Raw genomic sequence first — 25,851 nt, forward strand, 5'->3', positions numbered from 1 at the left:
GATTTTGGACTAATATATTATTTTTGGTAATACTTGACCCGTGTGTGTATTCACATATAAAAGGATTAATGTGTGTCTAATTTTATTAGACTAATAATGTGGTTATTTTATAAGAAATAACCTACAGTGCAGACTCCATATAGCCCGAGTCAGGGATAAGAATTTTACCAATTTTGTCATATTCTTCTATTAAGACCCATTAGCAACCTATCCACCAAATTTCAGCTTGGTATAACAATTTGGAAAAATCAGTATGGGTCACCCCCTAGGGTCACTCTGGTTGCACTTTGCTCACTTTTAACTTCATAGTCTTTAATTAGAAGCCATTAAGTATCATTGTGCCGGATTCCATCTTTTTAAAGCAATTTCTAAAAATCGGTATGGATCACCCCATAGGGTCCGTCAAGATGATAAGTTTTCCAACTTGAAGTCATTTTTATCTATTAGGAGCCATTAGCAACCTCTGTACCAAATTTCAGCTTTCTACAACAATTTTGAAATTTTGGTGCATAAGACCCCACCCACCTAGATGACCTCCACCCGTCAACCACTGGACCGATTTGGCCCATCTTCGAACTCGTTTCCTAACTTTGCCCTATATGCATGTGGTAAAAATTTCAAGTCAATCGGTTCAGCCGTTTTGGCTCTATCGTGCCGGACAGACGGACGGACATGACGGTTCCATAAGCCCTGACTCGGGCTAAAAAGTATGTATAAAAACTTTTTTTATTAATTTGATCCATACCAGAAGCAGGATCTCAAAATTTCAATTCAGCATACGAAATTTCAACTTATGTGTATCAACAACACATTCGAAGCAAATGCAAATAAGCGAAAGAGAAATTTGCATAAAATAGCATGAAAATTTGTTTGGAGATTTTTAGCCCAAAAAAAGGCTTATGTACCCGTGCTGTCTGTCCGTCTGTGAAAAGTGCGTAAAATAAAGAGTAAAATTGAACATTTTTTCTTGCATAAATCTCGCGGTTACCATGGAAACGGGAAAGTGCGTAAGTCTATAAAAAAACCCGGGCGTCATCAGGATCGATCCCGGAATCTCTCTATCTACGCACAGCTGGCTCTGACCTAGTTTTTCGAACGCACGTGTCCATACGCACAATTTTGTTTCTGAATTTTTAATAATAGAAACTTCGCCTAAGAATTAAATTTTAAATTTCCATAGAAACTTCGCACCTAATAACACGCAAAAAATTGCATAAAATTCCATAAAACTCGCAAATAATTCCATAAATTTTTATCATCAAAATAACATTTTCCATGGTAACGCCGCAGTGTTTTTCTTGGTCAAAGTAAATAAAACATATCACGTGATTTAAAAATTACTACAAAAAATTTCATACATTTTTCGTAATTTAATAATTTCATGAAAAAACAACTCCACAAAAAATAAACTAAAAAAAAAATAAAAACCCGACAATTTCCATGGCAACCAAACCCGTAATCTTATCTCGGTTGTTATGCTTATAAAAAAATTTCCTTTACAAAACAAGAAGACGGCATTTCATTCAGAACGTCACTCTCCGCTGCGTAAAGTGTGTAAGTTTTATTCAATTACTAAATTTTTGACGTTAAATATTATTTATTATTGGTCGTCATGGAATTTAACATTTTCTATGAAATTCTATTGTTTGTATGCAAAATTACATTTTTCATAGCGTTGTAAATTTTTTAATGGCATAGTAACAATATTTTTTAAACAAGTTCAAGGTACGTCAATTGTTAGGTTGCCATGACAACAAAAACAAGTAATTAATTTATGATTTTTACGCAAACGCGTCATAACAATGGATATAAATAGGTTCTCGGTTGCCATGGTTTTTTTATAATAATAGATCTCAAGAAAATGGCAGCCAAATTGGAGTCAGCCGAGCCCCCACAGGAAAAATCCCCCCGCCCCCCGCATTCCAAAAAATTAAAGTATTTCACTACCATAGCGATTATGTTGGGGAACATTACTTTTGTGAGTGGATAATTTTTTTTTAATTATTCGGTAACCATGGCAACCAAAAAATTTATTTAAAAAAAATTAGGGCTGCGCATTTAACTTTTACTCCCCCGCACTGGAGGATCTCAGAATAAAGTACGAAACGGACGTGGACGACATTTCGCGGATTTTCACAATTTTACTAGTCTCCTACTGCTGCGGGGCCTTGTCAGGTAAATTTACATAAAAATCCGTTTCCATGGCAACAAAAAAAATAAATTCCGTTTCCACAGCAACGATAATTTACCGATACGTGAACCGCCAGCTGGGCGTAATTTGCTGTTTCTGCGGAATGTCTGTCGCCTTGTTCCTCACGCCGCATGTGGAATCGAAAATCGTGTTTTTCGTACTTGGCGGGGTGCTCGGGATAAGCATCGGGGCCTATGATTGCGCCCAGGTCGTGTGGATGATCGAGATGTGGCAGGTGAGTGAGGAGGGCCAGGCGAAGTTTTTGATTTTTTTTTAGTAAATGCGGGTCGCGCCAAGCTAAGTTAATTTCCATGGGAACTTGTTATTTTTAAGTAACTCGGGCCCCGCGAAGTTCCACTAATTTATTACCTAACTCGGGCCACGCGATTTTTTTTTCATGAAAACTGATAATTTTATACTCTGTAACTCGGGCCGAGCGAAGTTTATGAAAATATACGGCTCGGGCCCCGCGAAGTCACTTTCCATGGAAACTTATAATATTTGTCCATCTCGGGCCCCGCGAAGTCCCCTCCCCCAAAAAAAATCACCATGGAAACATAATATTTTTTCCTAAAATCCACAGGAAAAATCGGGTCCGTTCATCCAATGCCAGCACTTCTGCTACGCCATTGGCTCGAACATTCCCCCGATTTTGATGGGTCCGTTCCTACGCGACGACAACGATGACGACGAATTGGAGATTAAGAAACGTTCGGAAATGCTGATCCCTTTCACCGTCGCGGGAATTTTGTGCTCCGGAGCGTTTTTCATGCAGTTGATGCTATTTATTTTCTGCCGCTACTACACACCCCCGATGTACGGGAAAGAAATAAAAGTGGAGAGTTGCCATGGAAACGTGGAATTTAGTATTAAGAATTTGTTTAAATTCTTTGGGAGTCAAAAGTTTAAGTTGATCGTCGTCATGGGGTGTTTTGCGGGTGAGATTTTATTTATTTTTGGTTGCCATGGAAATTAATTTTTTTAAATACGATTGTCATGGAAACTAAAAATAAATAAAAAATTTTGTTGCCATGGAAACTAAATTTTTTTAATGGATTGCCATGGAAACTAAAAAAATTTTCAATCCACAGGCGCCTACCAAGGAATGGAACTGACCACCCTCCAGTTCATCCCCACCTTTGGCCAATATTCCCCCATAAACCTCTCAGAATCCACCTCTGCCTACGTCCTCACCGGCTCAACGGGCTTATTCGCTATTGGCCGATTCCTTGGCATCTTTATAATAATGAAGGTCCATCCCGTCGTGATGCTCATCACAAGTCTCGCGATCGTGACCACGGGGAACGTGATCCTATTTTTTTGGGCGGGAGAAAATTTGAATTTATTTTGGCTCGCGTGTTGTATATTGGGCGCAGGATTTAGCACCATGTACGCGAGCTGGAGCGCTTTTATGGAGAAATATTTGGTGTTTACGGATGCGGTGGGGGGGGCGCTGATCGTTTGTGGGAGTCTGCTCGCGGCAGTGTATCCCGTCATTGTGGGGGGCGTGATTGAGAGGGATACCAGGGTCCTAGGGGGGGTTAATTTTTTTTCCATTGGGGTTTGTATTGGCGGGTTGGGGGTGGGGGGGTGGGTGGTTAGAAAGGGGAAATGTGAGAAAAAAGAGGGTGGGGAGGAGTGTGGCGGGAGGGTTTAAATTAATTGTTGTCATGGTGATTTTAAATAAAAAGAATTTTTCTATTTATTTCTAAAAATTGTGCTTTATTTTTTGTACATTTCCATGGTTTTTTTTGTATATATAAAACTCTCTAAAAATATTATTTTTGTACTAAAATTACTTTCGTTTCCATAGAAACTTTTAGTATATTTCCATGGTTACACATTTGTAAAAAACCCCAAAAAATCCCCTAAATCGGAGGCCTCGACTCATGTGTCAAATGGGGAACGAGACTGAAGCAAAAAGTGTTTGTAAACTCGCAACAATTTGGGTGCAGGAAATACGCGGCGGCTAAAAACAGCCCCATCAGCGCGAAATTCAAACCGACCACGTGACTCACGAGTTTCCATTTCCTTGGCGGGGAGCGTCGAATTTCCTTTCCGCGGCGACTGCAATTTGGGAATTATTAGGAAAGATTCTTTTAATTTACTAGTAAAAAAGCCCTTACTTTTTTATTATTTTCTTTGGTTTCCATGACGACTTTTTTGGATTAATCACGCGCAGATCTTCAAAGCCCTTCTCCGCTTCGTGGACTCTCTGAAAATATTTAAATTTAAAGTAACCATGGCAACCAAAAAAAAACAGTAAAATTACCATCTCAATAAACCCCACCACCGGACTCGACTCGGGCAACCACGAAGTAATTTCACTGGCGCTCTTTTTCAAATTATCCAACCGTAATTTCCGCTCCACTTCCAAATCCGAGTCCGAAACGCTCGAATCGTGGAAATCGTCAGTCACGTGACCAGAATCAGTGGACGCGGCAGAATTCAAATCTTTGATGCGAAATTTCGGACGCATCAATCTTTCAAATTCGGACTTTTCCCGCTCAAATTTTTCCCACGCTTCTTGGAGATAACGCATTTTTTCGAGGAGATACGTTCCCCTGGAAATTATAGTTAAATTCTTTTTAGTAACCATGGCAACGAAAAATTTATTTCCTAAAAAACTCACAGCTGAAAATTCTCTTCATAAAGTTGATACAATTCGACGAGCTGATTTTTAATTTCCTGATTTTGATTTTGATTAAAAAATTTACTCGTCGTCATGGAAACGGAATTTAAATTTTGCAACGTTAATTTCCGATCCATTAATTCTTGAAGCATTTTTTGAACGTTTCCGATTTTGTGGTGTAAATTTCCCAAATCGTTCGAATCAAAAGGCTCGAAATGCTCGAAAGTCGTGTAAAATTTGGAGAAATTTAGTTTCAAATCGGTGATTTCCTTGGAGATTTGGGTGAGGCGAGAGGTTTCAGTGATTTTTTGGTGCAGCGTTTGCCAGCGGGTGTGGAGGGGGGTGGGGGATGAGAGGGCGGTGAGGCACGCGGTTTCCATGGTTACCTATGAAAATTTTAAAAAATTATTTTTTTTGGTTGTCATGGCAACAATTTTATTTTATAAAACTTACAAAATCACAATCATCTCCCGTGGCGACGAATTTTTTAAACAAATTTTCCACGAAATTCAGCTCCGTTTGAGATTTTTGCGTGATTTCGTCAGAGTCTGAGGAGGATGAAGTGGAGGACATTTTGGTCTGTAAATTGGTTTCCATGGTGATTTAGTAAAATGTTTCCATGGCAACCAAAAATAAATAAAACAGTATCCATGACAACTCACCCCTCCCCTTCGTTTCTCAAACCCACCAGCAAAACTGGATCCCGAACTGGGCCTTTGATTTAAGAATTGTCCATAATCCTCGCCGAATGCGAGCAATTTCAACGTGTCGTTCGGATCGTAGGCTTCCTCGCTGTACGGCTCGCTCAGGTATTTTTCCTGTGGAGTTACCATGGCAACAATTATTTACTTAAAATAAACTAATGTTATATCTTTACATAGCAACGGATATTTATTGAGTAACCATGGCAACAGATATATTTACCTGATAACTGTCCCAATCTTGTTCCGTGTTTAACGATCCCATGTCGCTCGTTTGCAGAGGCAGCGGTGGGGGTGGGGATTTCTCCGAGACAGGGCCTGAGATTTGGAACACAGGGCGGAGGGGGTTGCCATGGTGATTTGGTGATTGTATTGCGGGGGTTGCTATGGAGATAAATTAGTAATTTATTTATTTTATTTACCATGGTGATCATTATCCATGGTTGCTATGGAAACGAATTATAAATTTTTAATATTACCATGGTAACCATGGCAACACACCCACCTTTCTCCACACCCACACCCACATTTTCCCCAGCATCCGACTTCCTCCTGCCCCCCCTTTTCCTCACCCTTTTCCTCCTCCCAAGTGACTCATCCGAACCACACCCACCACCACCGAGAAACGCCGCAGTGTCGCTCGAATGAAACTCGAAACTTTTGGGGCGTGGTTTTTTCTTCTTTGAAACAAATTCCGCTGCGGAGTCGTCGCTGGTTGAGCTCCGGTTTCTAAGGAAATTCAGCGTCGCTTGGGTTTGGTGGAGCAGCAGCGTCGAGGTCGTCGTCGTCGTGGGGTCGTCTGAGGAGGTGGAGCTAAAGTGGGAGGAAGAGTCGGATTCTGCGCTTGCGTCGCAGCTCCCACCAGGCGTCGTCGTGGGGGGTGGCTGTGGAGGTTTTTTTTAAAAATTAGTTGTCATGGTGATGAAAATTGAATTTATCGGTTTTTTCGTCGTTATGCATAATATAAAAAAAGGTTGCCATGGATTTGATTATTTGTTCGATGCAAAATTAGTTGAAAATTAACATACGAGCTCGTAAAACTAATTTTCCGCGCATTTTAGTAACTCTAATTTGATATTTCACGCCACTGGTTGAAATTTGGTTATTTTTGCGTAGCAATAAAACGGACAGTAAATTTGACAAAGTACTCTAATTATAAAATTTAGAATTTGAAATAGAATTTACAATTATCCCTTGTTCGGATTAATAATCACCAATCCGATATTTCCTAACTCTGACCAGCAAGTGCGTGTCTAAATGTTTTATACTACTAGTTTCTAAATTTAGTAGAAATTTCTTAAACAAAACTACTATTATTATTAGTAAATTGTTATATTGGCTGCTAATAGCAACCAGCTACATTGCAATTTTGATGAAGAATGCTTAGCAACATGAATAGTGTCAGATACCTCCATCAAAACTTTCTCAGTTTTAAACCGATCTCAATCGGATTTGTTTTAACTGATGCATAATCGATTTCTGCATGATAAAATCATGTTTTATGCATATAGTCATTTGGTACAAGTGTCTCAAATTTCGATTCTAAAGTTTCAAATCGAAATTAGGGAGCCCACGATACAACTTTTCCACCAGGAAAGCTGTAAAACATCATCTCCTCATTCTCCTCTGCACGATTGCCTTTTACACTTTTTGGCTATCTTTAACCGTTAAGGCTCTACCCCTCTTGACATTTTCAAAGGGTGTATACGAAAGCATACTTAGGCTTCGCCGTAACCATGGTGACGCTTTTTTTTGCGGGCACCATTGTTACTTTTGCCTCACCTAAGAAAAAACGTAATTTATGGGCGTTTTTTGTCGTTATGCAAAATTTATCGGTTTTCATGGTGATACTTTTTTTAAAACGGTTGCCATGGAAATTTTAAAACCCAGTTGCCATGGAATTTTTCATCAAAAACTCGGGAAACGCACATGTCAAAAACCTAAATAATAAATTTCCACACTGTTCGAGACTTCACCGCTCTTTCGAACCTTTTTTGAACCTCGGCCAAGTAAAACCCGGGTGCTGATTTCCTCAGTTTACTCAACGAAACCCGAGACAAATGACTCTCTCAAAAATCCAATTTAACGCTAAATTATGTCCTCTGGAAATATTTGACCCAGTTTCCAAGGAAACCTTTGCTCCTTATTTATTGCTGTCTGGGTAACAGAAATTAGGTCAGGTTGCCATGGCAACTTTTTTATATAAAAAATCCACGTGGTTACTAAAATTTGTTGTCATGGTAAATAACAAAAAATAAATATTACCAGAAAACCCATTTCCTGTGGATACATTTCTTATCTCCATGGCAACATTAAATAAATATTTGCATTTCCTGTCTGTGTAAAACTCCATAGCAACGAAAAAAAGCTCACCTTAAATCTCCTCCCAGCGTTGCCATGGTGATTTTCGCTATTTTCCTTGGAATTCTGCCGCACCCACTGCCGCACCCGGGCGGTTTTCAACTTTTTACCCACCACACCCCCTGCGTCACACCCACCACTCTGAACCACACCCCCACAATTCCCCCCACTTTTGATCTTCTTCCTAGTCTCCACCAAAATCTCCTCCATTTTCGTAAATTTCTCCTTTAATTTAGCAAATGATTTATCTTTAATTTTAGCACTCGCACTCACACTCGTTTCTATGGCAACGGGATCCTCACACTCTTCGTCTTCACCACTGCTGATAAAGCCCCCCAGAAAATCCCCCCCATTAAAATTCCGTTTAGCTAATTCCTCCGCTTTTTCCACCAAATCGCCAATTTCTTTTTCTAATTTTATTCTATTTTTTGTTTCCATGGCAACCATCGTTGTTAACCCACGATTAAAATCCATGTTTTCACTTTCCACGTTGCTCGGCGACTGATTTTGAGATTGGACGGCGTCCAACTTATCTTCACCGCCGCTCGAAAATGCGATCGTGTCGCTGTTGGTTTCCATGGCAACGCCTGAGGGTGGGTGGCTGGTTGGTTGGCATGACAACATCTCCTTCTGCTCGCTATGTTTGAAATAGTAAGTGGAAATGTTGGCCCCGTCGAGGAGGTCGTCCAGGTGGAAGGGGGCGTGGCTGAGGGGGGCGTGGTCGAAGGGGGGCAGTTTCGAGTAGTTTTTATGGGTGGGTTTCCGCTTCAGGTTTTGGGAGGTGGAGCTGGAGCTGGAGTGGGTGTGGCTCGAGTGGGAGGAGTTTATGCTCGAGGAGGAGCCTGAAGTGGGTGTGTATAGTGGAGATTGTTGTGGGGTAATCTGTAAAAAATAGGTTTCCATGGGGATTTTTAGATTTTTTTCCGTGGTAACAATTTAAAAAAATAATAATTTCACATATTTCCATGGAAACAATTTTTTTAAAAACATTTTCCATGACAACACGAATAACAAAAAAAACAATAAATCAAAAATCTCCATAGCAACTCTCATGACTGACACATTTCGACACTGAATCTGACACATGAAAGGTGTCGATAAAAGGTTGCTTAGCAACACAAAAAATTCAAGGCAAAAATCTTTTGTGTGTGATTTATGCCTTAACAATTTAACAATAATCACCATGACAACTTACGCAAACGGAATCATCATGTAATTGTCCCATGACAACGTCTTTTTCTTCATCGATAAAATTAAATTCTTCGTTGCTATGCACTTCTTCTGTTGCTACGGAATTGATATCCCCGTTGCCAAGGCGACGATATTTTGTCAGAGGTTCCGCCGTTTCCTCGTCACTCGATAAGACACTTTCGCGTCCGATGGATTTGTTGCCCTGCAAATAAAATAAAAAATATCGTTTCCATGGCGATTTTCTATTTTTATTCTAAAGGAAATGCCGTTTCTCTCTTAGTTTCCCAAGGATAAAAATCGCGACGCATTCTTTAAGAGAAATTAACAGATAAATTGGTTACCATGGAAACCGTTGGAAACTTGACAAAGCAGAAAAATCTCCATGGTTTTAGGAAATTTATTAAAAATCGCTGCCAAATTATTGGATCGAAAAATAGGGGGATTTCTCTAAAGTATTTTATCATCTCGGTTGCCAAGGTTATTTTCAAGCGTTGTCATGGCAACGATATATTCGTGACAACGAACAATAAAATTTTGACATGAAAACCGTGTCTAAATTGTGTTCTCATGACGACTCGAGTGACGTTGAGAGAGTGGAGGAAAATAAAAAAAAGTGCCAAATTCTCCATGGAAATAATGATCAACATTATCTTATCTTAAATTTGATAAGGTAATAAAAAAATCGGTAACCATAGCAACATAAATAAATCACGGATAATAACAACCATTTCGGCAGCTCAATTAGCCGTGTTTTTGTTAAAATTTTGTAAACATGTCGCCATGGAAACGAATTCACATTTATCTTTTGGAAAAATAAATAAACAAATGTTTCAATTAAGATTTGTTGTCAAGTCGGATTTTAAGAAAAAAACCATGGCAACCGATTTTTTCTCGTATCTATTTTTAGCACGAGTGTAATCAGCCAAAAGGAAATTACATGGTCGGACTAAAAATACTTGAGACTCGAGTTTTTTTTATGAGTTAATGCGCTGAAAATGTTTGGTGAATTTTCGTTTCCATGACAACCAAAGCCGATCCTTAAAATCGAGTTTTTTCTTGAGACATAATTTATGACCAAGAGAGAGAACAAAGGAATTTGCATTTTTATGTCGCTTTTTTTATGTTGCCATGGGAATTAATTAAGAATTTCGTTGCTAACACAAGTGGTTGACATGGTTTCCGTAGTTACAATATTTTAGGGGACCAATTTCCATGGCAACCATTTTAAGAAATACATTTTCTTAATTTTAAAATTATAACCTTGGCAATTAATAAAAAAATTGTAACCTTGCCAAAATCGACCATTGTTTAATGGATTAATGATTAATTAATTTTAACAAAAAAAATCACCATGGCAACCAAATACCTTTTTAAGCTGATTATTGAGATTGATCCTGACACCCTCCAAGTGTTGAATCCACTCCAAAACGCGTAACCTCAGTTGCCACCATCGTTTCTCCAATCGCGATTTCTTGGCAATTTCCCGAGCACTTTCCTCAAATTGACGCAGGGATTCGTGAACTTTGTCGCTTTTTGACTCTATTTCGCTTTGTAAACCCTGCAAATAAATAATTTATTATTTCCATGGAAATTTATTATAATAAAAAAAAGTCAAATAATGTTATGCAATTAAAGATGGAGAGATTACAAATAATACAAATCGTGAGGCGTGATTCGTATCTCTTGGTAACCATGGCAACTAGTTTTAATTTAATTTTTTTGTATAAAATAGAATTTTTTGTTTCTATGGAAATCTTAAAATTAATTTAAAAAACATAAAATTTCACTTTCATTAAAATAAATTGGTTGTCATGACAACAAAACTTCCGTTGCGAAAAAAAACTTAAAGATTGAGTAATCGTTGGGTCGTTAATCTTAAGTAAATATTTGAAATATTAGAAAGTTTAATTTTTTTAAATCACCATGGCAACCGAGTTAAATAATATTGTAGTCATGTGACACACTTTTTTCTCAAAATTTTAATTGTCATGGCAACCGTAATTTTTCCTGACATTCATTGATCACATACATAATTAAGCATGACTTTTATCGAGGCTAATTACCGAGGTGATTTACCGTTACCATGACAACCACAAAATTACTTCACCTGATCCACTTTTGAAACTTTATTTTCAGAAAAAATATATCGTCTCCATGACAACGGAAAAATTTACGAAAAAATTAAATCCTACTTTTTTAGGTCATTAATTTGCAAACAAATTGGTGCTAAATAACCGGTTTTAAAGCCCATAGCAACGAATTGGTTGCTATGCATTTATTAATGGAGCTCAATTTACACCTCTTTGTAATAATAAACTCCCGTTAGACGACTACCGTGTGTGAAATCAATCAAATATTGGGGCCAAAATATTTTTTTATAAAATCACCATGGCAACATTGTATTTTTAAAATTGCATAGCAACGCAGCATGTGCTTTTTTAAATAAAAATCAGGGTAAGATTGATTATATTTTTATCTCGGATCTGGTTTCCATGACGACCACACGAAATGGTTGTTAAGGTGAGAATTTACTGATTTCTTATCGCAATTAGTAAACAACAGTGTTTGAGATTTTATCTTTAGTGTTGTTGAAATGAATCTGGTTTCCATAGCTGCGGGGTTTTTTCTCTCGGTTGCCATGGTTACCACAAAAAACCGCACCCTGTTTTTATCGTTGCTATAAAACAGTTGAAATATTTATTTAGTAAATTGAAATTAGAGTTAACATGGAAAAGGTTTAGCTCCCATAGAAACGAGTAATTAATCACCATGGCAACTCCATTGTGCGAGTTTAATTTGACTTGATTGTTGTTACAGGATTTCAAATTTGTTGACCTTCTTTTTCGTAATTAAGCGATTTACATTTTTTAATTAACATTTTGTACTTGAAATTTAAAATGTGGTTGCCATGGCAACAATATTACTAAAAAATAATACCATGGCAACGCAAATAATCACTACTACGGTAACGGAACGATAACGGTACCCTTTGCAAAATCACCTTTAATCATGATATTTACAGATCCCTTCCGCCAATTTAAGAAAATTTAGTAACCATGGCAACCAATTACCTATAGCAACCACACCCATTTGCAAATAAAACACAGTTACACCGTAACTTAATTTCCATGGCAACCATCTGTTTCTCTAGGGCTAATTTTTGCTCCTTTGTTGTGCTCATTTTTTTATGTCATTCCCATCATTAATTTTATCGAGTTTTCCTCGTGTGTGTGTTGCCATAGTAATAATCCTTAATTTCGTTGCTATTACACGTCTGAGGACGTTGATCTTTTATTATATTCGGTTGCCATGGAAATGATCTTTATTTTATTAAAAATCATGATTAATTTAAGAATTACGGGATTAAATTCCAGTGACGAAAATAAGTTTCCATGGCAACTGTTTATTTAAATAAATCCATTAAATATTTATTTGCATTTTGATTGCCATAACAGCATGACTCCGCATCTTCACTTTGTTTAACATTCCGTAATCGTTTGTTTGATAGGCGAATGCAATCTCCATGACAACTCAACACTTTTAAAAAATTCTAAATATAAATCACCATGGCAACGTTAAATTCCATGGAAACGAAATGGTGATTCGCACAACTGAATTCGCTAAGTGGATGACATTTTTGTGGGCAAAAAGAACCATTGTTTTTTTGCGGTTGCCAAGGAAATTGTTAACTTTTTTCGTTGTTAAAGTTGCTATGGAAACTTTAATTCAATTCCCCACCGTGACAACGAGTTGAATAAATATTTTTACAAAAGGTTGCCATGGCAACGACTACAACAAAAAAAACGAGTCTCAGAATTACGTCAATCGCAACAACTCATCATCATATTGCATCGTCGTTGAAGCTCATTAAGAAAATTGCTATGGCAACGCAATCGGTTGCCATAGAAAATTTATTCTTCTTCTTCACTCGTGGAAATTAATCCTCTGCACGAAATTGTTAACCTTCGATGGGTAATTAGCGTGGAGGGTTAATTGCGAAATGCTTAATTTTAGTGGTTGCCATGGTGATTTTTTTTAAGTGTAAATTATGAGTGGGTTGATTGTTTGCTTAATTTTATTAAAAGATTTTTCCATGACGACCATGTGAGCACAGACATGTGGTTTTGAAATATAGACAGTTTTTTGCCCATTAGTAATTTGATACCATGATTTTATGTTATGGGAAAATGTTGGTTGTCATGGCAACTGGGGTTTAATAACTCGGCAAATGTAAATATTTACGTTTCCATGTGCAACATGTGCATTTTATGTTTTTTTTTTGTGGGATTATTTTCTATGGGGAATTTTTTAAAATTGGTGAATTAAAGATTAATTTTTAAAATTAAAATCTACGGTTTCCATGGAAACCATGTTTACACAGATTGAGACCCCCCTCTCACGAAACTCTAACCACTCGACTTTCAATCACCATTTGACATTTGACAGACTCACAAAAAAATTATCTCTCAAAGACTCGCGTGGGATGCGAGTTCGTGGAGGTCTGGCTTATCTTTTTTTAATGGTTGCCATGGAAACGAATGAAAAATTATCAACAATCACCATAGCAACGTTAAAAAAATCAATTAACCCCCACCAAAAATGGTATTTTCCTTAATTTCGAATTTTAAAATTTGGCATGGCAACCTAAATAAAATGTAATTTGCACTTTCATATATAGCACACACGTTTCCATGGAAACAAAATCTCCCTCAAAACACACACAGACACCACACTTACGAATTATTTATGCAAACACGATTTTGAAAGAAGTGAAATTATTTCTATGGCAACAAAGATTTAAAAAAATGAATGGTTGCTATGGAAAATTCACAACAATGGAACAACAAAACACACACACACGTGTATTTACGCCTAGCAACAGACGTTGGTAACTATGGGAAATTAAAGGAGTGTTTTGTTAAGATTACAAAGTTTACACAGTGGATTTTTCTCTTTTCTTATCGAGTTTTTATCGTGCCGAGAGTAAATAAAAGGTGAAAGTGTTCGGAAATCACGTGATTTTATTTCCGGGTTCGGGGTTTTCAACCCGGAAATTGCGATGCACACGGGAATTTTTATTGTCATTTTATTAGTTTCCCTGGCAACCTTAAAATAAATCGGTTCCCATGGAAACTTGTGAATAATAAATTATGAGGAAAGTTTCCAAGGAAATCGATTTCCTTACGGAAACTTCCATGGCGACGGGGAAAAAGGGTTTAATTTCAAAGCTCTCTCGTTTTCCACTCGGAGGAGATCCGCTCAATAAATATTTTCCATGGAAATCTGCCCAAAGGGTAAACAAGGGGTTCCTTGTCCTTGGAAATTATTTTGGTTGCCATGGAAATTTATTTTTTCAGATCCATGGTTACGAAAAGTATTTCCAAAATTATAAGTTTTTTAATGGTCCACGCTGGTTCATTTAAGAAATTCCATGGCAACCATGAAATTTATTCCATGGAAACCACAGGCATAATTTCCATGACACCCAAAACCCAATAAATCTATTATTACCATGACACACTACGAGAATGGACCTTGAAATAATTTTAATTTTCCAAAAGTTGTTAAGGGAACCAGTTTTTCCTTTTAAGCAGCGCGATATGGCTTGATTACAGAGTTGCCATGGAATTTCTCGCCTGGAGGAAGAGCAAAATATATAGGAAAATATAAAAGGGTTAACATTTTTATGCCCTAAAATTATAGGCTGATGTTGCCATGGAAATTTTATATGCGGAAATTTTAGTAGTCATGGAAATGGAGTATGTTTAAATTTGTGAAATGTAAAACAAGTTTCGTTACCATGGAAAACAAACTCTCAAAATATTTACCTTTAATTAAAGATCCAAATTATCCCATAAATTGCAAATAAACTTACAAGTTATAGTAACAAACATCACTAAAATTTCACGGTTGCTATGGAAACTTTTTTATAAAACTTGATACAAAACTGGACAATTTCCGAATTGACAGGACAGGAATCTCGGAAACGGAGAAACTATGGAAACTATGGAAAAATATAAAAATTGAGCAAAATCGGTGAGAGATTTTTTGGCGTGACTGAACACTTTGCGTGGTGGCTGAGGACTGACGAGTAAGTGACGAAGAGCGTGAGCGAGGAAGAGCAGCGATGAGATTTTAGTGTGTGCGAGTTGAGTTGAGATACGAGGGGGGTTCGTAAATATTTACGGTTTTAGAAGTTAAGTAGGTTTGAGTTGAAGGGGTTTTGGAAATTGGCATAAAATTTGGGTGGCAAAAATTAGCGTGCCAAAAAATTGGCACGGAAATTGGCAGAGAAATTGGCATGCCAAAAATTAGCATAAAATTGGCACGGAAATTGGCAGAGAAATTGGCATGCTAAAAAAATGGCACAGAAATTGGCACAAAATTAGCACGCCATTTTTTGGCACATTAAAATTATCACACCACAAACCCTCCAACCTTCTGAACCCCCCCTCGTAGCACCAACAAAACAACTCAACTCCAACAAAGAAAACAAAGCCCACAAAGCAACTGCATCCAACCTGCATCCACCACCCTCAACAAACCATTTTCATTTCACGAATGTCCGCTCGAAACACCTTCTGCCAAATTTCATACCATTTAAACGCTGACACCCTTCATGACAAAAGTCCCCTCTCGCCGTCGTCACCCTTCGCAGGTGAGCAGGCGATCAAACTTTTTTATAAATCCAGGCGTGTCAGTCACCGACGTGACTCACTAATTTAATTGCACACCTGAACCTCCTCCTCCTGATGGGGAGATAACATTTTGTTTATATTTCCATGGAAACACGTGGAATTATTAATCGATCAGCGTGACTTTATAACCAACAAATTATCACCAAAACAACGACGCTACAGTTAAATCGATAAAATCTCCATGGAAACAAAATTAAAAATTTTTCGCATATGCTAAAAACATAGCGTGACGACTGTCATAAATATTCAAACAGGGGAACTGATCACCTCCCTCAATCTCTCGGTAACCATGGTTACCATTGCGAATAATCAAATAATGGACAAATCGTGATGGCGAAATAAATTGTGCACTTTATTGATGAATTGGTTGTCACGACAACGTGTGGGATTTTTTTTATGTGTAGTCATGAATATTCTGTGGAAACTTTGTAAATTGTGTAATTTAATAAAAAATAATTTACGCAACCGCGTAAATTACTAATTGAATATCGATTCTGTTTAATAAAACGCACCTGTTATTTTTCCACCGTCCTTTAACAAATACTTTAAAAATACTTCGCCTAGCCCGAGTCAGAGTCTTTTCTAATATGATTTTTCATGCTTTTGTCTCTCAGACAGACACACCGACACGCCGGTCACATCATCCCTCATCATCCTCGATCCCCTTTTCCGACCATTTAATTCTATACCAAAAAAACCCGGATGCGACAATTGCGCACAATTGACGACGCAACGGAACTGGATTTTTTATCGTCCTTTTTTTTATAAATCAAGTTTCCATGGTTACCAATTTCTTTAAATCTCCCAATAAAAATAGCACCCTCTAAAAAAATCACTAATTTCCATGACAACGAATCCCACTTTCACATAACAAAAAAAACATTTCTATAGCAACACAAACTTTCTTTTAAATCCCAATTTCAAGTCCTCATTCTTATTTATCCATTTATGGTATCAAAACTACAAATTGGTTGTCATGGTAACAAAAATTTCAAGAAATACTATTTAAACATGCAATTAACTTGCAATTAATGATGAAATCGAAACTAATTGCCATGGTGACAAAGAAAAATTGCGTTGCCATGACTACGAAAAAAATTTGCAATGTAATTTAACTTTCTTTAAATTTTTTTTTGTTACAAAAAAATTCTTTAAAAGTCATGGTAACAAGTTGGATACTTTTTTTTGGTTGCCATGACAACGAGTTCAATAAACTCGAGAGACGGATCATTATTTCGCGAGATTAAAGCGGAGCAGAAATAAATCGTACGCACTGAAAAATCGTAATACGCACTTGAGATGTGCGAACAATGGGTTTCCTTGACAACGCGGTGTTATAAAAAAAAATGGGTAGCAACTGATGCGAATCTAGTGATTTGTTGTTGTTGTTGTAAAAGTGCGTGTGAATTTTATAAGGTTTTTTAGTGAGTTACGCGATTTGATGTGGGAGGGTTTTTTTGTGGTGTTGCCATGGAAATTGGTTGATAATTCCATGGTGATGAGATTTTTTTAATTATGGTAGCTATGGAAATGTAATTTTAATGGGAATAAATTTTTTTTATGGAAATTTAAAGATTTTCATTCGTTTAAAAATTGAAAATTTCCATGACAACAATTTTGTTATTTGTGCTGTTTCCATGGATTTTTTTTAGCGAATTTGAGTTTTATGGAAATTAAAGAAATAAAATCAAATTCCATGGGAAAAATATTCCTTATGGTAACTATGGCAACACAATTTAAATAATGTCAAAAAAAATTTAATGAAAATTTCCACTAATTCCCCACTAATTCATTTTAAATTATTACAAAACTTTCCATGGAAATGAAAACCTCACTTTAAACAAAAACTTTTACATCTTTATAAAGCCATCAGCATGGCAACTGAAATTTTTAAAATTATGGTAACTATGGAAATGTAATTTTAATGGGAATAAATTTTTTAATGGAAATTTAAAGATTTTCATTCGTTTAAAAAATTGAAAATTTCCATGACAACAATTTCGTTATTTTCATGGAAATGAATTTTTTAGCGAATTTGAGTTTGTATGGAAATTATATAAATACAATCAAATTCCATGGGAACAATATTGCTCATGGTAACTATGCCAACATGATTTCTACACAATAAAAATTAAAACTTCATAAATTTCCCTGATTCGTTTAAAATTAACAGAAAAATTTCCATAGAAATTAAAACCTCACTTTTAAAAAATTGCAACCTCTATAAAGCCAATAATCGCCATGGCAATTAAAAAAGGCAAAAAATCTCACCTTGTGATGTTCCACGAGGATTTTGACGAGTTCCGGATTCCATTGTGTTCGGAAATCGAGGGGCTGGAGCTGGTCCTCCATTTCGCTCAGCCACTCACGCAGCCAGTCGATCCCGGAGTCGTTACCTGGGTTTTTTAAAATTAATTTTTAAATAATTGGGAAATTAAAATAGGGAAATTTTCAATTAATCTCAAAAACTATAGTAAATAAATTACCTGACTTTTTCCCCGTTTCCACGGCAACGGCGGGGCTTTGGCACAAGAGGATTTTTTCCAGCGCGTCCCACTGCGAATTTAAGTGGCGCATCCGCCAGCCGCATTCTTCCTTCAAGAGCGGGAAGCTGTGAAAATTAGGTTTAATTTAATGGCGGGTGTTTTAAATGTTTAAATGTTCGTAACGCTATTTTTTTGTGGAAAGGAAAATTAAATTTCTAAAATTGTAAATTAAAATTAGTTAAATAAATTCTAAATTTGGTTAAAAATTTCGTCGGAAATTGGGATTAATTCTTAGATTTGATCTCTTAAATTGTCAAAATTTGGCACGAAATTGGAGTGCCAAAATTTTGTACTAAAATTTGGCACGAAATTGGCACAAAATTTAGCACAAAATTTAGCACGCCAAATTTTGGCAAAATTTTGCACAAATTTAGCAGGAGACAAAATCCGAAATCCCCAATCCTAATCGTATTTCTTTCGTAATTCTTCTTAAATCGTCTCCGTAACGCTATTTCTTATCAAAACAGTTACAGAATTACACATTGTAAACACGGTTTAAATTTGCTAAATGTCTGTGAATTTGAATTTAAATTTAAATTTTCATAATTGTCAATTGTACCTATGGTTAAAAAAATTGTTCGTAACGCCTTAACGATTAAGATTAATTTCGGATTAAATCTCGAATCTTAACGGGATTAACATTCGTCCATTTTAATCGGGATTAAAATAACATTCATCGGGTTTGGTTATTTTTAGGATTAAAAGTTTAAAATCACGGACTGAATTGGGATTAAAGATTAATTAATCCCCAATCCTAATCTTAATCTAATCCCGGATTAAAATGGTTGTAATTATTTCAAATTCAGTGGCGGGTATATATTTTAAATACTGAACGTGTCCGTAACGCTATCATTTTTAAAATTGTGAAAATTTACAAAAAATTAAAGCTAAATAAACATAATAATTTCCAACATTGTAAATTGTAACTATGGTTACAAATTTGTCCGTAATGTCTATTATTTTCAGAGCACTAGGATTGAAGATGGGTTAATTTCACAAATTTCGGAATTACGGACTTAGATTAGTGATTAAATTACCCTCGGGATTAAGACTAATTTGGGATTAAATATCATTCATTTTTTTGGGATTTGTGAATTTTCGTGCAAAAACCAGACAGACAAATTGGCGTGCCAAAAAAATAAAATAAAATGGCACAAAATTTGGCACGCTAAAATTTAGCACAAAATAGCACAAAATTGGAAATTAACAAAACCCTAAATACCATTTCCCCCAGTTTTAACAAAACCGAATTCTATGTCTAAAATTTAATTTTATTCCAAAATATGAAAACTCAAATGTTCGAAACCATTTAAAAAACTGTCCGTAACGCTAATTTCCCGCGCCAAAAAACGCACCTCTTCAACAAACTCTTTGCATTTTCATTAATTTGAATCCTCCAGGGTTGTCTTCTCAAAAGCTCGGTTCCCTGGGAAACAAAATAAATTTTTAAAAACCCAGTTTCCATGACAACCACCAATAAAAATATTTGTAAAAAATTACCAATTCACTCAGCGTCCCCGCATCCGCGGAATTTCCCCTTTGAACTTGTGCGTAATTTAACCAATCGCAAATAACGGTGTAATCTTCCAAAAATTGACCAAGATTCGTTTCCACCGTTACCTTGGATATAAAATTCATTCGTAAACTTTGTAAAATTACAAAAATTACAAAATTACAAAAAACCACCTTTGAAATTAGGTTTCCATGGATTTCTTCTTCCTGCATTTGCACATCGTCCTCACCTCCTCCTCGGTCGTCATAGGAACGTTCGTAGGAACCCCAAGATCGTCGCCACATTTTCTTTTCAAATGTGCGCCTGAAATTAGATAAAATTTTAAGTTTCCATGGAAATGATATTTTTATTTTTTTTAATCACCTTGGTTTCCTTGACGACGAGCATAATCTTGTGTTTGTTGGTGATTTTCTATGATTTTCAGGTGTCGCCAAGGACGACATTGACTGACTGCACTTCATTTGAGGCATTTTTCGGTTACTATGGAAATTTAAAAAATTTATGACGCTTCCACGGAATTAAATAAAAAATTATAATTCTAAAAAAACTCACCAGATAAAAAGTGAACATGTTTATATGGAAATTATTATTATTTTTTACATAATAATAAAAATAATCTAAAAAATTAAAGCTCTCTCAAAATCACAGCCTTATTTTTACCCTTAAAATAAATTACTTGGCAACTATTTTTCTATTATTTTCCCTGCTTTTTGGCACTAAATTTACAGCTTTTTTGTCTTTATTTTATTTATTATTGCAGATTCCTTTCCGTTAGTTTTAGATCCGTTTCCTTGGTTATTGTACAGTCCGGTTTTTTTTTATTTTAAGTTTCCATGGTTACCAACTTTTCTCCTTAGATACGAAATACAAAGTGTATAGATTTAAAAAGGTAATTGGAAAATTACAAAGTTTACAGAGGTATTTTGTAAAATTATTTTTTGTAAAATTACACAAATTATTTTACTTTTACAAATTAAGGATATTACAAAAAAAACAATTAAGTACAATTTTTTAAATAGGAAAATTTGAAATATTGGTTGCTATGGTTACTCCGAGGGGATTTGGGCAATGACGACGACGGATGCGAAATCCTGGTCTCAGCCCCTGCGAAAAATAGAAAAAATTATTAGTATTTTTTCATGGCAACGATTTTTATTAAAATAAAAATATTATTTACTAATTATCCATGGAAACGATAAAAAAGTTGCTATGGAAACCATACCCCGAGTTTTATGCAATTTAACACAGAATCACAAACACATCTTTTCTCGTTGCTGTTCGTTACTAAAATGCAAATTATTTGTCCGTTGCCGTTGACGACTGACGAATGAATGGACTGAGAAATAAACTGAGCTGAACTCAATGATAAGAAAAAAAGTCGGTTAAACTCTCAGTGAGATAAAATTTGACACCGGAAAATATTTGCATTTTGCATACGCGAAAAATGTGATAAGCGACGACGACGACAGGAAAAATTAATTAAAATACGCGTTAAGAGACATTAAAACCATGGAAATTCGCACACCTCATTCACACAAAGTGATTGTTTTAATTGTCTTTTATTCTAATTAGTAGCCCGAGTTGAGTTGTTTCATTTCCCATTTTCTCTCAATTTCCACAAGGAAATTCCTAAAAACAGACGCACACACACACCGATCACATAATCCCCTAATCGGCCAAATTCCTTTGAAAACACCAATTCCTTGGTTTGCATAGCAACTTGACTCAAAATTTGCATACCCGACGAAAAATCCACATTTTTGCATTAATAAATCGAGTTTAATAAAATTTAAGTGCTCCACTTTTTACGCGATATAATTTTTAAAATATAACGTTTCTATGGAATTAATTTTTTGTTTTATATTTATTATAACAAAATTAATAATTTCCATGGCAATCACCGAATTCCATGCGAAAATCGCAGTCGTTGTTATGCCAACGGATGAAATTCCATTCAGCGATATGGTAAAAATCGAGTATGCAAATGATGACCCGAAGCGATTGCGACGATACGAAAAAAAACTTCCGTAATAATCAGCGATGTAAACTGGATTATTAGATTTGGATGATGCAGGAAGGAGATTTGGTTTCCATGGTTACCAGGGTTTTTTTTCGAGTGGGTGTTTTAGTAATAGAAGAGATTGAAACATTAAAAATTTATGAGTGTTATTATAAAAATTTCCATGGAAACTTAAAAATCGTCCTTGACAATGTTTTACTAAAAAAGATGATCTAATTTCTTGTCGAATTAATTAATGGTTACCAACCAATTCATAATTAAACAAAACCAATTAAAAAGATAAAGGTGCGTCACGTCGTCGTCATGGAAAAATGATACAAAAATTAATTAACAATTAATAAAGAAAACTCCAATCTCCAGGGAAACAATAAAAAAACTTTTAATTAATGGTTGCCATGGAAATAATGTTGTTATTGCATATTTTCCACCAACAAATCTCCTCATTAAAAAAAGCGTAACCATGGCAATTAAAATTATCAGATGAGAATTATCTTATTTTACAAGACATTTCCGGTTACCATCTTTTTCTCAAACTCTCGGGGACCTTGAACTCTTGAATTCTTTTAATAAATTATTGTTGCCATGGAAATTTTTCAAATATTTTATAATTACCATGAAAATTTCGAAAATAATTTCCATGGTAATTACACAAAAAAAATAACAATTAACACGCAATAACAAAATCCCCATGGAAACTCTTTTCACATGCAAAATTAATTTCTCTCTCTCTCCCTTTCATAAATTAATTCAAAACCCAATTTGTAACCATGGAAATTCGCATGTCGTCGTCAAAAATATTTGCACAGTTGGATGTGAACTAGGTCGCCTTTTCAATTTCGTTTTCAATGTCAGGCGAAAAGGTGTGTCGCCATGACGACCACGCAATAAAGAATAATAATAAAATCTCTGTTATTATTAGCGACACAAAAATATCACCATGGAAAATAATTGAAAGTAATAAATTTCATGGACAAACCGCACACAAAACACGCAAAAAAAAGAGTAAATAAATAAACCGTCGTGGAGGTTTTGGTTACCACGTTGTTGGTACGAATGGGTATCCATGGCAACGATATTAATCAAAGTTTAAGGTCACTGTGGGAAACAATGGATATGGATATTAAATGTCCAGTATGTGAGTATTTCCTGGTTTTTGCGTGAATGGTGTGGAGTTTCCATGGGAATTGATAAATTAAATTATTATGTTTTCGGCGTTAGAGTTTACGTTTTTTTTGGAAAAAGTATTTACGAAGTTTAATAAATTTTAATTTTTATAATTTTAATTTTATATTTATGTCCAGTGATTATTTCCTGCTTTTTATGGAGAGGTTTCCATGGGAATTAATAAAGTTGGAAATCAAATTAATATATTTTCGGCGTTAAAGCTTTACGTTTTTTAATGAGATAAAAATCTACAAATTTAAGTTTTACGAATCAAAATAAATCTCGTAAATCAGTTGCCATGGTTTCATTCTTTAAAAAAATAAAAACACCAGACTCACCCCTCAATTAAATCTCCCATGGTTACGACCACTCCCACTCCCACCACCACCCACACAATTAACTTATTAAAAACCACACCCGCTTTTAAATCAAAAAATCTCCATAGAAACTGAAAAATTCTAAAGACCAACAGAAATTCCACTCGTAGCTCGTCACTCGTAGCTCGTCACTCGTAGCTCATTGATCAACCTGCTGCTGCTTTACGACGACGTTTACGACGACGAGAGCGAGGGTGGTATTTTTGCATCCCTTCAATTCTAAGCGTTTTCTGAGCATTGCGAGATTGGAGATTGGAACGAGTGAGGAAAGGGTTGCGATGGTTGTTGTAGTTACCAAATGAAATATTAATCTCGCTGTTGCTGCAGCGTTTTAAAATTGCATGCCATAGATGCCGTGGATACGATGGCGTTGCTACGGTTACCGTGAGGAGGAGGGTGATTTATTTGTTAATTTTTTGGGTAAATATTGTTGCCGTAGTGACGGGATGATAATTAGTTTGAGATTTTGTTTCCATGGAAATGTTTGTTTAAAGAGATGTGTGAAATTGAGGATAATGCGTATGGCCCGAGCCGTTGGGTTGGTCAATTTTCATATTGCATGGGAAATGTCTCAGGACAGACACACACTTCGTTACATAAGCCTCCTCCCCCAAAAATAAAAAAAACGAGTTGCCATGGAAACTAAAAATATATTTCTGTACAAACCGACTCCAACCTTACGTCGCCTGGGCACAAAGGAGGTCGGTTGTTGTAACCATGACAACCCATAAAATCCACACCTGCACGAAATCCACACACACACGTCTTAATAACAAGACGTTAATGAGCAGAGGTCAGTTTTGGTGTCACAGATTTTTTCATTTCCATGGCAACCAGAGAGAGATTCGTGTAAAATTCGAGATTGTAATTACATTCGAGTAAAATTAGTTTCCAAGGAGATTTTTTTATAAATATGAAAAGTAGGATTTAGTGTCAAGCTGGGGTTACACAGAGGTCAGAAAGAATATTTTTGTGTTACCATGGTTACCGAATTTCGTTGCCATGTAAAATTTCTAGTCGCCATGGAAACGAAAAAAATTTAAACCCCGCTTCCACCCAACAATACCACGATGATATTCAAAAACCACTTTAAAAACAAAGGTAACCATGGCAACCGAGTTCCAAATAAGGAAAAATTGTTAAAGTGTGAGAAACGGGAGTTGCAAAAAATTTTATATCTTCGTTGATTGTGTCATGTTCATAAATGGGCATCAATTCACCTGCTGCGTGTGAATAACCCGAGAATTATTATCGCCATGGAAACTGAAATTCTCTTACCGATTTTTCACGTTCCTATGGAAACCAATTCCGTAAAAAATCTATGAAAACGAAAAAATATTATTGAAACCATTTCACATAAAAATTCTCAGAGTTATAAAAATTTACTTTAAACAATTTCACAAAATTTCCATGACAACTTTAAAAAAAATCCCACGAAACAACGGCAACACGCATGTTTCGACTGGCAACTAAAAAAATCACACGTTCGCCATGACTACCAACGAAATATATTCAAATGGCAAATGTATGCGTAAAGTGTCGTAATTTACGCACTTTTTACTCTTCCACGTTAATTACAATCCGGTTTAAAAGCCGTTTAGAGAAGAAGCAGAGGAGTTTAGCAACCAATAATTATCAGTCGTCGCCATGGAAATTATTATAATTCTTGTTTACCCATCGAAACATTTACGCAAATTTTACGCACACCAAACAGACACGATTATTGTGATTTTATGACAGTGTCGTTAGTTATGAGGGTTGCCATGGTAACGCTATTTCACAATTTAAAATTCCCATGGAAACCTGGCCTAATTAACGAAACACGTCCCCAGTTACAAAAAAATGCATTAAAATTCCACTGTTTAATTCATTTAACGATTTTATTTTACGAGCAACACGATTGGTGAAAGGTGTCAAATTTTTTTCAAAGCTACGTTTCCATAGCGACACATCAAAAAACAGCAAAATTAATTAAACGCCGCTTAATAAATCAAACGTTCAACGCGAAGAACGCGTAATTTACGAGAGTGTCATTTATGACATTAATTTATGGATTTGTTTCCATGGAATTTAATTGAAATTTTTTTAATAAGAATTTTTTTGAGTAACCCGATTGTATTTTTATCCATGGAAACTATTTGCATCATCGCATTTTTTACCCTTCCACCCACGCACCACCATCGAAAATAAATCTCGATTCTAAATCTTTCGCAGCCTCAAAAATTCCACACGCACACTTTTTTTCTTCACTCTGAAAAGATCAGCACCTCCAAAAAAATCATGGATTAATCTTTAAACTCGACGACGTTTCCATGGATTTATTCGCTGTTTTCGTAATCTCGCAATAAATTTGTGGTTTAAAAAAGGTGACTCTGTCGGCATTAGCGAAAAGGGTTTAAAACAAAAAAAAACAGGGTGATGAATACCCCTTTTGTTTGCTTTGTTGGGTTGGGGATT

The 25,851-nt window shown here is 35.8% G+C and overlaps 2 protein-coding genes across 4 annotated transcripts; one reads left to right on the top strand and one right to left on the bottom strand.

The window, feature by feature from the left end:
- Positions 1–939: 939 nt before the first annotated feature.
- LOC110842754 (sodium-dependent glucose transporter 1) lies at positions 940–3,848 on the top strand. The gene is made up of 7 exons (XM_022088556.2): positions 940–1,554; positions 1,720–1,763; positions 1,851–1,978; positions 2,049–2,175; positions 2,236–2,426; positions 2,775–3,129; positions 3,283–3,848. The coding sequence occupies exons 2-7, from the start codon at positions 1,748–1,750 to the stop codon at positions 3,846–3,848; spliced, it is 1,383 nt and encodes a 460-aa protein (XP_021944248.2). The 5' UTR covers positions 940–1,554; positions 1,720–1,747.
- A 44-nt stretch (positions 3,849–3,892) lies between these two features.
- On the bottom strand, positions 3,893–24,687 carry LOC110843969. 3 transcript variants are annotated; one of them, XM_035847448.1, is made up of 19 exons: positions 24,673–24,687; positions 20,386–20,937; positions 20,197–20,313; positions 20,007–20,136; positions 19,821–19,940; positions 19,676–19,746; positions 18,261–18,385; positions 18,046–18,170; positions 10,443–10,634; positions 9,081–9,278; positions 7,898–8,767; positions 6,030–6,408; positions 5,748–5,908; positions 5,486–5,641; positions 5,277–5,402; positions 4,824–5,209; positions 4,464–4,755; positions 4,318–4,406; positions 3,893–4,258 (listed from the first exon to the last, which is right to left on the bottom strand). In XM_035847448.1, exons 3-19 carry the CDS (start codon positions 20,301–20,303, stop codon positions 4,060–4,062), a joined length of 3,726 nt encoding a protein of 1,241 aa, XP_035703341.1. In that variant the 5' UTR covers positions 20,304–20,313; positions 20,386–20,937; positions 24,673–24,687; the 3' UTR covers positions 3,893–4,059. The 3 variants fall into 3 exon arrangements, with proteins under 3 accessions (XP_035703341.1, XP_021945733.1, XP_021945735.1); XM_022090041.2 differs by lacking the exon at positions 24,673–24,687 and adding an exon at positions 23,356–23,547; XM_022090043.2 differs by lacking the exon at positions 24,673–24,687 and adding an exon at positions 21,056–21,176.
- Between the last annotated feature and the right edge of the window lie 1,164 nt (positions 24,688–25,851).

Source organism: Folsomia candida, unplaced genomic scaffold (genome assembly GCF_002217175.1).
Source record: "Folsomia candida strain VU population unplaced genomic scaffold, ASM221717v1 Fcan01_Sc002, whole genome shotgun sequence".
Lineage (NCBI taxonomy): Eukaryota > Metazoa > Arthropoda > Collembola > Entomobryomorpha > Isotomidae > Folsomia > Folsomia candida.

What these genes read in the sequence shown, in the direction of transcription:
- LOC110842754 (XM_022088556.2), top strand. An exon ending in CTGCTGCGGGGCCTTGTCAG is followed by an intron (nt 2,176 to 2,235) that starts GTAAATTTACAT and finishes CCGTTTCCACAG; the next exon opens with CAACGATAATTTACCGATAC. An exon ending in CGTCATGGGGTGTTTTGCGG is followed by an intron (nt 3,130 to 3,282) that starts GTGAGATTTTAT and finishes TTCAATCCACAG; the next exon opens with GCGCCTACCAAGGAATGGAA.
- LOC110843969 (XM_035847448.1), bottom strand. Translation starts at nt 20,303, where the DNA reads ATGCCTCAAATGAAGTGCAGTCAGTCAATGTCGTCCTTGGCGACACCT. An exon ending in GGGTGTGGGTGTGGAGAAAG is followed by an intron (nt 5,909 to 6,029) that starts GTGGGTGTGTTG and finishes TTATCTCCATAG; the next exon opens with CAACCCCCGCAATACAATCA. An exon ending in CCAAAGAAAATAATAAAAAA is followed by an intron (nt 4,259 to 4,317) that starts GTAAGGGCTTTT and finishes CCCAAATTGCAG; the next exon opens with TCGCCGCGGAAAGGAAATTC.